This window comes from Humulus lupulus, chromosome 3 (assembly GCF_963169125.1).
Source record: "Humulus lupulus chromosome 3, drHumLupu1.1, whole genome shotgun sequence".
Classification (NCBI taxonomy): domain Eukaryota; kingdom Viridiplantae; phylum Streptophyta; class Magnoliopsida; order Rosales; family Cannabaceae; genus Humulus; species Humulus lupulus.
Window position 1 is genome coordinate 111,249,379 of NC_084795.1, and position 15,427 is coordinate 111,264,805.

General features: G+C 37.3%; 1 protein-coding gene across 1 annotated transcript; it reads right to left on the minus strand.

Moving 5' to 3' along the window:
- Nucleotides 1-13,045: 13,045 nt before the first annotated feature.
- On the minus strand, nucleotides 13,046-15,398 carry LOC133823065 (homeobox-leucine zipper protein ATHB-13-like). Its single transcript, XM_062255643.1, has 3 exons — nucleotides 14,855-15,398; nucleotides 14,373-14,752; nucleotides 13,046-13,768 (listed from the first exon to the last, which is right to left on the minus strand). The coding sequence occupies exons 1-3, from the start codon at nucleotides 15,024-15,026 to the stop codon at nucleotides 13,388-13,390; spliced, it is 933 nt and encodes a 310-aa protein (XP_062111627.1). The 5' UTR covers nucleotides 15,027-15,398; the 3' UTR covers nucleotides 13,046-13,387.
- Nucleotides 15,399-15,427: the final 29 nt, after the last annotated feature.

The following is a 15,427-nucleotide window of genomic DNA, read 5'->3' on the forward strand; positions in this document are numbered from 1 at the left end:
GTTTTGGTGGTGAAAATGGAGGATTTTTTCTGGGTTCGAAGGGTCGGGCCGCGGCGTTGTTCTTGCTGAGGCGTGGCCCTCTAGAACAATTGGGAGGCCAGGAAGAAGGGCGGGTCGCGGCACACCAAGGATTGGATCGCGGTGCGCATGGGCAAAATTTTGAGGCTGGGCCCCTAGTTGAGGCGGGCCGCGGCATGGGATCTTGGGGTCGCTACGCTTAGTTGGTTTTTGGACCCCAAGGAGATTTTAGGCTCGACAATCCAAAAGTTAAGGCTCGGGATGGATTTTATCACCCGGATTGATAGAATTCAAGGTCCCGGAGACTAGTATTATAACCCAAAGTTATTTAATAGAATAGAACTTGATGGATGGATGTTATTGATGTGTTTTGACTAGGTTTTCAGGGAGGCTCGGACTAGGGGACTGTGCTCGGGACATTGGTGCTCGGAAAGCTCAGGACAAAGCTAAGAAAATTGTTGTACCCATAGAGCAGGGCATGGCCCTATAGTTGGTATTGCAGGGCATGACCCTATGTGATTGTGATGTAGGGTGCAGCCCCATTGATTATGTTTATGTATGTTTAAGTATATGTTAAATTATGCTATGTGTGCATATTTTTGAATGAACGGCAAGGGCCGGGAATGGTGAAGACCGAGAACGGCGAGGGCCGGGAACAGCAAAGGCCGAGTATGACAAGGGGTCGAGAGTAGCGTTAAGCACATAGAGTGCGAGTTGCCAGGGTGAGACCCCTATAGGATACCTGGGATATCCTCACGGTATAGACCGCGAACCCAGGGCCTGGTAAAGAGCCTGGGACGGCATGGCCATTATGTGTTTAGCCTGTTGGTGGTTTTACTATATGTTGAATGATAGATATGCATATGTTGATTGCTTGTGTGAAGTTTTCTTGTTGGGCCTCGGCTCACGGGTGCTCTATGGTGGGTGCAGGTAAGGGCAAGGTGAAGGTCGACCAACCATGAGTACGGAGAGCGTGAAGCGACGTGTACATGTTTGGCCAACCTCGCTGCCACGGCCAGGGGTATTTTTGGGATATGTTTTGTATTAGTCTGAATTTTGTCATTTAGTCGACTTTAATCATATTTTTGAGTTGTAAATATTTCCAAACAGTATTTTGGGATCCAAAATTTTTAACGCTTATAATTTTTAGTGAATAACTACATTTTCAAGTTATATGACTTTTATTACAGTTTAGCTACACTTTTAATCTAAAACCTCAGCTAGCAAGTTAATTGCACGTTTTAAACTCACTTAGTAACGGCTCTAAGGCAGTAGGGCGTTACAGGCAACAAGGTTCCAAAACCCACTGCATAGTTTTACCATGGCCTACACAACCTATCGATTGTCCTACTAGATATAAAGGAATGTGTAGCCCCAGAATCAATCAAAACTGAATAAGAAGTTCCAGCACTAGAAAGCTGACTTGTCACTACTAAGGGTCGAGCCTCAACCTCTGATTGTGTCTATGTGAACACTCAAGTCAGACCCAAGTTGTCTGCCTTCTTTAGTTCTTCCTTCTTCGCCCTTGGGCAATCTTTCTTGAGGTTCCCAACAATACCGCATAAAAAGTAGGCCCTTGCCCGACACTCTCCCAGATGACGTCTCCTACATCTGGCACATTCTGCATAAGTCCTCCAATTCTTATTGCCGCCTTGGCGGCCAACTTGTGTATCCCAAGGCCTCCTATCTGAGCCTGAAACTGTAATGGTATTTGGGGTCTTCCTCTTCTGGTCACTAATGCCTCTGCCCCTACCAGCTCCAATAAAGAGAGGTCCCACCCTTCTAGTGTCTCTTCTAGCCGCATTCTCGCGCCAAATCTTATTTTCAACGCCCTTTGCAGTAAGGTTCTTCTCCACTACTTGAGCATAAGTCGTCACTCCAGGTACTAAAGTAATTTTAACATCCTAGGCTATCATAACATTTAGCCCTCAAACAAACCTCTCCTTCCTTATCACATCATTTGTTACCAAGTCTGCAGCAAACTTGGCCAACCTGTCAAATTTTAGGGCATACTTTGTAACGATCATGGTGCCCTGCACCTGATTGCTGAACTCGTCATCCTTTGCAGCTTTGACTGCATCATTATAGTATTTCTCATTGAATAGTCCTCTGAATTCTTCCCAACTCAGGGTCTTCACATCTCTTGTCTGAGATACCACTTCCTACCAGATTCGGGCGTCTTCCTGAAACATGAATGTGGCACAGGCCACTCTATGATTACCTGCCATCCCCATGAAGTCGAGGATGGAGGTGGTCATACCCATCCACTGCTCAGCTCGCAGCGGATCTGGCCCTCCCTCAAAGGTAGGGGGGTGTTGTTTCCTGAAGCACTCATAGAGAGGCTTCCACCTATTCTCAGCCCCTGGTTGTTCCTGTAATATTGGTGCCACAGCAGGTGGCACAACCGATGTAGCGTTCTCTGCTGGAACCTGCAACTGCCTCAACATGAGGATTTCTTCGTCCTACCTCTGTATCATGGCTTGCATATCAACAAGCACATGTTGCCAGTTTTCAGGAGCTGACAGAGGGTTCTTACCCTGGTCTTCATCCCTAACCTGACTTTTAGTGTCGGTTGGCTTATTTGATTGCCCTAGAAGCATACTTCCAAGTGTATCTGAAATCAATGACTTGGCACATTAAATAGCAATAATAGTGCCCAATACCACTCCCATGGTCCAAAACTAGACAATTAAGCATACACATGCCATAACAGTGCTAATAAGCAACTCATTTTATATTCATGCTCAATTAGGGTGCTAATAAACACATTCTTCTCATACACATAACATTCAAGGGTCGGGCCCTATCAGTATGACTCATGCTCCCTAAACAAGCATGCAAATAAGACACCCATAAGTCAATTAAGCAGGTAACACAAATTAACATAAATAGTTACTAAACCCTGAGTCGTGCTTGTCTTCAGCGACGAGTTTACATGCCCAGCCAATCTTTAGGAACCAATAAACCTAAACCGCTCTGATACTAAGTTGTAACATCCTCTTATTCAAGGACTATTACACTATGTAGTTTGAATAGTGCTTAACTCGCTAAACGAGTCATTTGAGTTTAAATCGTGTAATTAAACTAACCAGAGGTTTAGGTACTAAAAATTTCAGTCAAAAGTCAACCATTTTATTAAAAGCGTTTAACTTCCATACATGCAATCACATCATAGTTAAAAATGATTACAAACCCAAACGGATACAAAATCTTACCTAGGCAGAAAAATCAGGGTCCAACCCTAGTTCCAACTGATAGCCTCGGCCGTGGCGGACGAGCAAGCTGCATATGTACACTCTACCCCTAAAGCTCTCGAACTCATGGTTGGCCTAGCTTTTCATTTCCTTTACCTGCACCATAAGCACCCGCGAGCCCAGGCTCAGCAAGAAAACATAAACATGCTTATAAGTAGTACATTATCAGATAATAGAATCATAACTAGCATGCCAGCAATAATAACCCTACTCTTGCATGCAATTAACTCATATAAGTGACTATAGAGTCACACTAGGGCTTTAGTGCCCGTCTCTCACATAACCATCCTTTGAGCTGGCCAAGCGCGTCTGATACTTCACATTCTAGACGTCCCTAGGGGCGTTCAAGCGTGTATTTTGCTTCTGAGTTGGCTTAACCCTATCGTCTAGCATTCAGCACACTATTACCGCCCTGGACTTCTAAGTCGAGCCTTTAAACTCTCGACTCATAAGCAAAGTCCTTTAACCTTTAATTAATAAGTTGAGTCTTTAAATCTTTGACTGATAAGTTGTGCCTTAAACCGTCAACTAATAAGTCGATTCTTACCCTTCGACTGATAAGTCGAGTCTTAACATTCAACTAATAAGTTGAGTCTTAACATTCAACTAATAAGTTAAGTCTCAACCTTCGACTGATGCGTCGAGTCTTAACCTTTGACTGATAAGTCGAGTCTTAACCTTCGACTGATGAGTCGAGTTTTATCCTTCGACTGATAAGTCAAGTTTTAACCTTCGACTGATAAGTCTAGTCTCAACATCTGACTGATAAGTCAAGTCCTTTAAAACCGACTATACCCTTGACTGTTAAATCAAGCCCTTCATCAGATAACATAGATAGACCTTCAACTTATAAGTTGAGCTTCCCCAATTAGGTATACAACTCAACAATTATTGCATAACATAGGTAAACACAACAAATTCAATATTTTTAATAAAACAATCTCAACATAACATTAACTCTGTAATATAATCGAGTTGAGCCCTAAACGCAGACCAAGTGCAATTTTTCCTCCATTTTTCTCAATCCAAATCCCAAGAACAGGGTCGCGGCTTGACCTGCAAACTCTGTTTTTCCTCCATTTTTCTCAATCCAAATCCCTCCATAAACCTATACAAACATATCCCAATCCCAAAAACAAAGTTTCCAAACGATTCAGCAGCCCAATATCATCAAAACCCATGCGAAAGCTTGCCCAAAAACCTCCTCAAATCTCAAAATTCATAACTGGGCTTCTAAACTCCAAAACTTAACTAAAACGAGAAAAAATACAGGGAATTAAGGCTAGAAATCATTACCTCTACTGCCCTAAGCGATGCTAAGCTTTTCCCCAAGCAATCCCGAGCCTAAACTTGCCTCGATTCCCCTTGATTCAGCCTTTCCTCCTCGCAATTAAGAGAATTTCCTCAAGCAACGTGCTTGCTGAGAGTTTTTTTTGTTTGTGAGGTTTACTTAGACTCTAAGTAACCTTAAGCAAATCCTGAGGCTTAGGGTCCCAAAAATGTCCCCGATGGCAAAATAGCCAAAACTCCCGGAATTCTCTCCTAATCTCACTAACTTCAAATATATCCTCAAATATTTACTCCCATTACCCGATATCTCGGTAATGTGCTAAATACTTAATATACCCCTTGACTCACCCCAAGTCGGGTATTGGATCATGTTTTGACTTTCCCGCTAACTTGCTCCCTAGGATCACCCATGCCAAGTAACACAAATATATCCACATAATAATGTGGTCTCACATATATGCACATATATTCCAAATATATCCATAACGGGCCAATTTACGAAAATTGCCCTTCTGATAAGAAACGAGCCCACATGCATATTTAATACACATAAACATGCATATCTAGTCATATTATAATATTACTCACATAATCATATAATCATACACATATATATATATCACATACACACATAATTCTCATAAATTTCCATCCTGGCCCCCTAATCAAGGCCCTAAGCCTTAATAGGTAATATGGGACGTTACACTGGGCCTCTAACTTGGGCGGGTTATGGTTCAAATGATTGGGGGTCGCATCACTTAAGAGATTTTGAGCCTTGGAAGGGTTTTGAGTTTGGGAACTCAAACCTAGGGGCTCGGGATCAATCCTACTACCTGATTTAGTAGGATTTGACATCTCAGAGGCTAGGACTCGGTCCATAAGCCTTTATTTATTCATTTTTGACGGGATTATGTACTTTGTTGTGACTAGGTTATCACTAGGGGCTCGGGATCTGGATCGTGCTCGAGGATCGTTCTTATTTTACTTTACACTTGGACCTGAGGTGAGAAAACTGCACCCAATATGTGATTTATGTTGAATGCAAATGTGATTAGGGCTTGGACCCCCGCAAATGTGCATGATTATGATTATGCCTATAAATGATTGATTAAGCATGTTGAATGCTCTTTACATGGATATTTGTTAAATGATCAATGCCTGTTAGCATTATATAATTGAGAAAAGCTTGACTTATGAGTCAAGGACGGAAATAGCACTGAGTGCTGGTCGAAAAGCATTAGCTTATGAGTCAAGGACAGCAATAGTGCTGAGCAATGGTCGAAAAGTATTGACTTATGAGTCAAGAGCGATAATAGCGCGCTGAGCGCTGGTCGTGCTCGATAATAGCATCATACGCTTGTTTTACCCAATGGTAGTGGAAAATTAAGCGACAGGTACGCTGGGCCAGCTCCAAGGCTGGTTATACAAAGGATAGGGCAATGGGCCCCAGGTGACTTATTAGTCTCATATCCTAGAGCGGTGAGCCCCAGTGTGATTTATTAATCATGTGTTTTGGGCAACGGGCCCCAGAACATTAATCATGTAATTAGGGCAGCTGGCCCCATATGATGTTGTAGTCATTTATATGAATGTTATGCATGCATGAGTAGGGTTATTACTGTTGGGCATGATTATTGTGGTTTGGTAATGTATTATTAACTATTTATGAGCATGTTTAAGTTTTCTTGCTGAGCCTTGGTTCACGGGTGTTATGTGGTGCAGGTAAGGGGAAAGGGAAGCTGGACCAGCCATGAGTTGCAGAGCTTAGGTGGCGACGTGTACATATGCATCCGCTTGACCACAACGGCAAAGGTTGCTCAAAGGAACTAGGGTTAAACCCTATTTTTGCCGCTTAGGTTGGCGGGCTGTTACTTTTGAGTTGTAATTACCCTTTTGGAACTGTAAAAAACTTTGTAAACATTTATTACGGGATCCCATGTACAGCTTAATGTTTTAACGAAATGATTATTCCTTTTGACCAAAAATTTTAACCCTAAACTGTTAATTATGTTTAGTACACGTTTATGCCCAAATGACTCGTTTAGCGACCCTAGCACTGTTTAAAATACACAATGTAACTATCTTGGCTAACAAGGCATTACACTTTCGTTCTTGGACCACAAGCAAAGTTGGTGTATTATCTTCGGGACGTAGAAAATGGGGATGATTGGAGTCTCGTTAATGTATACATTTTGAGGAATGTGTTGGATTTCTCAAATAGAGATGTCAATGATACGGATACCACAAATGATATACTCATATTACAATAAGTTAATTCTTCAGCATTTCAGTTGTGGGTAGAACTTACTATTTTTTACAGTCTTCAGTATGATTGGGTTGATGTCAATCCGACTGAAGTGTAGAACGTCGATGATTTAGTTGGCGAATGTTCAGATGAATTTGTTGTTGATGATGAAGTTGAATTCGAAGACGACATGTTGGTCGAGTATGAAGACGATGAGAATGACGCTAATATACTAGTCAATAGTGATAGTGATAGTGGTGTCTGCAATGATGTTGTGGTTAGTGATGTTGAGGATGGTGATATGTAATTTGAACGAATATTTGTAATTTTTTTAATTCAATCAATTACTCTATTTATTATCATTTCATTGCATCATTTTAGTTAATATATATTCATAAAAATAATATTATAATAGTAAAATTAATTAATAAATGAATATTTTAATTTAGCATGGTCGAACCAAGTAATGACACCGGTAGTGGTTCCAAGATGGGTCGGGGGGACTTATTATGGTGCCAATATTGAGAAGGAGCTCGCAATCAAAAACGTTAGCCACCTTAAAGTAGAGTTTGATGAACAAACTGGAAAATTCGTTCAAATGTACGACAAGTGGTTCAACAATACCATGTCTCATTATCTGCGTGACACCGTACCCCTAACTACACTAGCTTGGGAACAAGTAACGCCAGCTGATCGAGAAGTTATTCAGTAGAGGTTATCTATAAGTATCTTTGTAAATTTCAAAGAAATCACCATTAATTATGTTTTCCATCTTCATAATATTTTAACAAATTCTAAATTTGTGATTTTAAGACAAATTCATTTATCCACAAGAAAATCCTGTAATTAACGATGCCATGGTAAGACAGATGGAAAAGCATCTAAGTGATTGACGCCATATTGAAGAAGCACTGGGTACATGTTGGGGGAGAGGTGGACAACGAGGGAGCGAAGGCGAAACCTTATAATGGTGTAAGTTCTTCTGATTGGGCAATTCGATGCGATTATTGGGCTTTTGATTCTCAAGATATATAGTTTAGTTTTTAAATTAATGTTTCGTTATAATTTTACAATCTAAATTAATGAGTATTATTTTCTGTTTTCAGTGTATATCGAAGAGAAATAAAGAAGCTCGAGCCAAAATAACCATACCAGGAGGACACGGTTCAAAATCCATCGTTGCACATGTTTATGATCACACAAGTTATAATAACTAATATCGTTATGGTAACGAAAATATTATAGGGATTACAATCTTCTAATAATTTGTTTTTCTTAGATCGACTTGTCTACTGGCCAGTTGTCGAGCATGATCAATACATTCAAGCAGCTCCACAGGAATAAGGATAAGTGGATTAGCGACGAAGCGCCGATGAAATATGTAAGTTTCCTAGCCTTAACTAATTTGAAGTATGTATTAATTTAAAAATTTATTACCATTTAACTTAAAGTTTAGTTGAAAAAAACTAAAAGATTAGTAAATAATTAATAAATAGAAATTACTAATTGGTTGGTATCAATTAGTAATTACTTATTAATTATTAATTAAATTTATAACAATTAAAATGGTATGATCTATGTGCCAGTATCTTTATGATTAATGATTGCGAACCAAGATAGAAAAAGAACATAATTAATGTTGTCTCCGTATCTGGGAGCTTGTTGGCTAAGTTAATTTGGTCATGAAAATTCATATCTCAATAAAAAAAAATATGCATATATTGTTGATATATATGTTTAGAGACGTAAATTCCCTCGTGAATGGAATTAACCGCTCTTACCATATATATCAGCAATATCAACATATTTTTTTATTTAGATATGGATTTTGCTGACCCAATTAACTTAGCTCACTTGCTCCCAAATACAAGAACAAAATTACTTACACGCTTTTCTAATCACTGGTCTGTAGTCATTAATGGTGGAATGTTGGCAGACAGATAATAAAATTATACTTTGAAACTATATAATTCATAACTTTGTTTTAGAAATGTTCATACTATTTATTTATTTTCTTTCTAAGTTAGGTTTTCTTTTAATGTTATATTGTGATCTAATATATGTGTTTTTTATTGTGCATCACATAACCGAGCGTCGAGTATCTCATAGTACGGCTGGTGCATCATCTGCTGCTTCTTGTGTCGACGATAATGTCGACGGTCAATTCCCGCATGATATGGACATTGTCACTGATGTCCTTGGGCCCCGCTCGCACTATAAGAAAAGGTTTTGGGCGTTGCCTAGGCTAAAGAAAATTGGCGGGAAAAGGACAAGACTTTCATCATCTTCTTCTCAAATGTTCGAGCAAGTGCCACCTTTAATGGACGCCATACTAAAGCATAATCAGTAACTTGAGAAGCATAATCAAAAACTTGTAAGTCATCATCGGCATCTGAATCTCTTGATCAATGCTTTGTTGAAGCAGATGGGCACTATGACGCTTGGTTTTACTGTGGACTTGCCAGAAGAGGATCTTGAAGATGAAGATGACAATGGTGCAACTGACGAGGGCGAGGATGATGAGGACACCAGTACTCATTTGTAGAACTTTTTTTCTTTATTTGTAGTTTATGTTATTATAGACAATTTCTATTTTAATTTACTAAACTACTTTAATATTTTCATGTTTAGTGGAGACAATTAATATTAATAGTTCTAATTTAATTTTTATTTAGTACAAATGAATTTTTATTTTATTTTTAATTAATATAATCACTATATGAATTAAAGTTAATTAATTTAATATAAATTAAAATTAATAAATATAAAATATTTTAATTTTATAAATAAATATTACTTTTCCTGGCGCAAAATTGCATCGGCAAAAGGCTTTGTCAAGAAAAATAAATAGACTTTTGCTGGTGTATTGTAACGCCGGAAAACGTTAAACTTTTGCTGGCACAAAATTGTGTTGCCAAAAGTCTTAGCCTTTGTGAGTGCAATTTTATGCAGCTAAAAAGTCTCACTTTTGCCGGCGTGATTTTGCACCAGCAAAGGCTAAGACTTTTTCCGGCGCAAAATTGCGCCACAAAGTGTTTTTTACCATTTCGTGCAAACTTTTTTTCTTAACGAGTCCATTTTCTTACCGATGCATTTTTGTGTTGGTAAAAGTTACTTGCGCCGGTGCAGTTCGTTTTGGGGCGACAAAAATCCTATTATCAATGGACTTTTGCTGTCAGCTTTTGCCGACGCAAAAATGCACCGGCAAAAGTCAAGTTTTTTTGTTGTAGTGTAGGTTACACAATTTAGGACTTTAATTGAAATGAGCTCAAATAATAATTGTTGTCCCTTGATACGAGGGCCACGCCCATGCTTATATGAATTAGTCTTTTTAATAATTCGCAGGGCTAACAAGATTTTGAGTAAGGATTATGAACTTAAATAACAACATAATATAATATAATGAATACTGATTAAATGGTATATGATGTATCTATCCGTGCCTGATGCAGCTAGAGCAACAGTACATCATCAATGACTTCCTCCACAAGAATCTCGTTCCAGTATTTCTTATATTGTTCGACTACATATATTAATTAACAAACATTAGAAGACAACGTACGATTAATAATTGAATTATAGTGAATGTGTTTGCTGGCCCATTATCTCAATTAGTATACAAGTGGAATACTTGTGCATATCCTGCACATTACCAGGTGCACGCTAACACAAAATCCATTAAATGACATTATATATAGATTCACCCAAGAGAGAGAGAGAGAGAGAGAACAAAAGACAAAGAAAAATAAAACATGCTCACTAAGAATGGGATGAAGGAGAGATCAGCCTCGAAAGATGAGGTAAATTTAACATATGCATCTATTGTTGTTTAGATATTAATGTGATCAGGAATCCTTTTCATGAATTTTAATCTAGTATTTTTTAAGTGATCACGATCATACCAGAAAGTTTCTCATATAATGTATATCATGCAAGAGCCGTTGACACAACTCAAGCACATTCTTTAGTAAGTGCTTATAGTTTTTATATAAACACATATACCTCATACAGTACCAATTAAGTGCACATCAATAATACATATTTAATATTATTAACTTAACTTCATTGCCTGCCACATGGTCACTCTATATTTTATAGTGGCAATGTTATCTATAGCGAAACATGATAGGCATTTCTTTAACAAAAAATAATGAAAATAATTAAAGATTTGGATTTCTTTAATATTATAACCCTATAAATGTTTACTTTAGACACTAAACCAGTATGCTTGCATGTGGCCACCAAACACATTCTCAACTAAGAATTGTTAGTTTTTGGCACTATAGGATACATTAACAACTAATATATATAGTTGGCATGTAAAAGTGTCACCAAATATGCCAAAGTTTTTCCAGCCAATATGCTGCCTAAGCTTTGATTATTTATACCCCTTGACACACGATCCCATGAAAAATAATTGAAAATATATATTTATATAATTTGCATAACGGCCGGGATATAAATATATATATATATATGAACATGTTTGATCTTCACATTTATAGCTTTCTTTCATTGTCAACCTCTAATTAAATATAGACTACCACAATGGTAGGCTGATTTATCACATGCTTTTTCTTAGATTGGGTTATTTTTATTTTTGTAAAGATTATTCAATATATATTTGTACTTCTTATAAATGAGAATTGCTATATATTTTTGTATGCCATATTGGCGTACATATGTTACGTAATCAATAAAACTATATACATTTATATGATCGTTACGTTAATATCGGTGGAAGTGTTAATATTTTAAAGAGTGATTAATACTTATGATTATAGTATATAAATGGATTTTTTTTCCAAATAAAAGCCAATAGTGGAAGGAAGAAAAAACAAATGGTGTGTGATCAGAACTAATTTCCGTACAATATGATTCAAAATAAAAGCGAATAATTAAGGTGGGGTCATCAAGAGTAGCTAGGGTGATAGTTCAATTTTTCTATTTTTAGGAGTTTTAAAAGAAAATATCTTATTGCAATATAGTTGGCTTCAGTCTTCTTCAGACGTTCATGATGTAACAGTTTAACTATAAAATTTCTGTATATTCTGTGAATGTCCTCGAATTAATATATACATATATATATGCAACAAAAAAATAATATATATGCTGCAATAAAAATATTCATATATATAACGAGAGAAAGAATTAACTTTCGATCTGTAATTACAAGATATGGTTTAAAGCACGCAGTCTGGCCTAGTTCTGATGCATGTTAAGTTAAGGAACTACTGATATAGCAGTGGCTTAAATAACATTTCATTAAACTTAGAAAACCCTTTTAATTATTTTCCCCCTAGAATAAACTTAACACTGTCTTTAAGTTCTACTAAGCTTGCTGCTAGCTTCTTAAAAGTGCATGAGTTTAAGTATATGCATTTGTAGAAATAAAGGCGAAAAGGTCGTTGTAGCTGACAGTGACAGTGGGGCGTTCACATGAAGTCTTCCTATACACAAAAATGTAAATATATATATAGTGCAAATTCTGCTTATGTATATAAACGAAAATATAAATTAATAAATAATATAATGATTTATTATATATAATAGTGAAGAAGTGAGTGTGTGTGTGTGCACAGGGAACACATGGGTTTTTGTTACCCCATTCCTTGGTTTGTCAGCTTGTATGAAAATTTGGCCAACGTCCCCTTCACGAGTATGACCCATTTCCAACTCCTCTTGTTTTCTTCTTCCTTCTCTTCCATCTGCTTGTCGTTTCTTCCTCTTGGAATGTGTGCTTTTGATACTCTACACTACACACTACACTCCTCATCACTCTCTCTCTCTCTCTCTCTCTCTCTCTCTCTCTCTCTACACTGCTCCATAGAACTTGATCTCTATATATACATATATATATTCTTAATTGGTTGGTTTCGATCAGAGTAGATTGCGTTCGATCACCACTGATGCTGCTTTATAATTATGACATCAGCGAAACAATCATTCATTATTCCAAGCCCCCCTCTCTCTTCAAACCACATTGCCTTAGCCTAACCAAAGATACAATATTTTCTTCAACTGTACAAAAGACATGATTTTAAAGAAAGAAAAAGAAAAGAAAAGATAGGAACAACAACGAAAAGGGCTAAGGAAAGAATCCCTTTTATTTTGTGCCCTCATGCATGCTGGAATTAACTAAATACTTACGACAAATCACTATTTATCAAATAAAATTGTATCTTTTGGATTTTGTTTTTTTTTACCCCTGCAGGTCAAAAGAAAAACAAACTTGTAATTCAAAAACAAAGAACCCTTTATTAATCCTCCATTAAAGATTGTAATCAGCCCCCACTGGGAGAAAAAAAAAACTCAAGTAGCTAGTAAGACTTAATGGTGATGATATAATATATATATATATATATATATCTACTTTATACAACAACACTCTCCCGGCCAAGTACCAAAAAACATGGACATATCGAACTTAATTAATTACAGATATGGCAGTTGGTTGCAGTATTGATCATCTTTTATATCACCTTGCGCACATTCATGGTGGTGTAACATATATCTTTTAACCCAATATATTCGACTCTTAAGATGTCCTCTCTCTTTCAAAGAGTCTCGACCACATAACTTAATTAAAATGTTGATGTTCCAGCCATGGCCAAAACCCAGATTGGTCATCAATACCACAAAACATATTGCTTAAGCTCTCTTCTTTGACCACGTGATGATGATGATCATTCTTCTGATATTGGAGCTGTTGATCTGATGATCTTGCTGATGACGAGGTCTGGAAGAGCTGAGCCACATGATGACCCGAACTGGGCCTCATGGAGGTTGGAAAGAGAGCCCTTGGATGACTTGAAAGTGGGCTGTCTATGGCTGCCGGTGTTCTTGAGATATCCAACTTAATATCTGAGCTATTGTCACTTCTGTTGCTGCAAGACCCTTGATCTGTTTCTTTATTCAGGTTTATTGATTCAGTTGGCTCTCTATTTTTCAGAGCCGATATCTGTGCCCAAGGGTTATTATTACAAAATATTAAAAATAGTTATTAAAACAAGTCACAAACATACATACCAATCATGACCAATATATTGTATCAGTATTTATTGTGTTAAGAAAGATTGGCTACTGATGATATATCATTACACTTTAGGCCTCTGATCATCAAACTACTATATCAATCAATCAATCAATCAAAAAAGCTAAAACATCTATTATCAGAAAATGGTGTTGTACTAATCTTCGTTAGAATTGTGGTTCAAGATGGCTGGCTGCTCACCCACAGAAAATTAAGGTTCTGAAAATCATGATAGACATAAAAAAGAAAGAAAAAACAAACATTTAATAAAAATAGTAATAATAATTAAAGTCCAAAAAAAAAACAGAGAAAAGAATTCTCAAGTGATTAAACTGATTCTTTTGCTAGGTGAGTAGGAGAAGTCTAGTAGAGAGCTGCCCCCGTTAAAACTACAAAATATATTCTAGAGAATCAAAATAATATAATCCCTTGCAATAATTTGGATATCTAAATAAGGGAGAATATATGAAATATGCAAAGACAGTGATATCAATTAATGTATTTATCACTAATTTTAAATATAATTAATTACCTCTGCTTGAAGTTTCTGGTTCTGAGCTTGGAGAACATCGTTGTCTGCTTTGATAGCTTCAAATTGTCTCTTGAGAAGATCATAATCTTTCTCAAGCTGTTTAGTCTTCCATCTAGCTCTCCTATTCTGAAACCAAATAGCAATCTGTCTCGGTTGCAGACCAAGAGCTCTAGCTAGCTGCATTTTCCTTTCTGGCTCAAGCTTATTCCCCAGTTCGAAGTTCTTCTCAAGTGTCTTAACCTGTTCCATATTAAGTCTCCTCTTCTTTTCCCCTGCTTGAGATCCATCATCGGATAAATCATCTTCTCCTCCATTACCTTCTTCTCCTAGCTCGATACCCGAAAACGACACCGATCTCTTACCTAAAAACGACGCAACTCCTGCCAACATGAAACAAGACCACCGAGAAAATTAATATCATTAAAGGGTAGACACATAATGAAGAAAACAGAGAAGAGACAAAGTGAAAAAGAGAAGAGAACCATGAAATTCTTGAGGTGTGCACGGAGGCAGATTGATCGGATTGAGAGAGCTCGGAGGGTGATGGTGATGATTATGATTATGATTATGATTATGATGATGATGATGATCTTCTTCACTTGGGGTTTGAAGCATGAAGTTTGTAGGGAAGAAGGCCATGCCATTTCCACTCATGATGATCACTGCTATAAGCTTTCTTCTTCTTCTTCTTCTTCTTCTTCTTCTTCTCAGAGAAAGAGATCACCTAAGCATGAAGAACCAATATAAGGAATTGAGATGTTGATCTTGGTGGCATTTGCCTGAATAGCTAATATATTAAGCAAAGAAGGTGGCAGAAAGGCTCAGCTCTTCAGAGCCTTTGCTAGTATGGAAGAGAAGAAAAAACTAAGACAGATAGAGAGAGAACTTGAAAGTATATATATCAAGTTTTAAGCAAGTAAAGAAAGAATGAAACCCTTTGGTAAAAAAAAAGAGAGAGAGAAGAAAAAAAATTAACAGGAGATTTAAACTCTTCTAGTTGAAGCAAGTGCAGCAAAATTGGCTGACTCTCCTATGGCTTATATACCTTACCAGCT

What these genes read in the sequence shown, in the direction of transcription:
- LOC133823065 (XM_062255643.1), bottom strand. Translation starts at nt 15,026, where the DNA reads ATGAGTGGAAATGGCATGGCCTTCTTCCCTACAAACTTCATGCTTCAA. An exon ending in CACACCTCAAGAATTTCATG is followed by an intron (nt 14,753 to 14,854) that starts GTTCTCTTCTCT and finishes TCATGTTGGCAG; the next exon opens with GAGTTGCGTCGTTTTTAGGT. An exon ending in ACCAGAAACTTCAAGCAGAG is followed by an intron (nt 13,769 to 14,372) that starts GTAATTAATTAT and finishes CCTTGGGCACAG; the next exon opens with ATATCGGCTCTGAAAAATAG.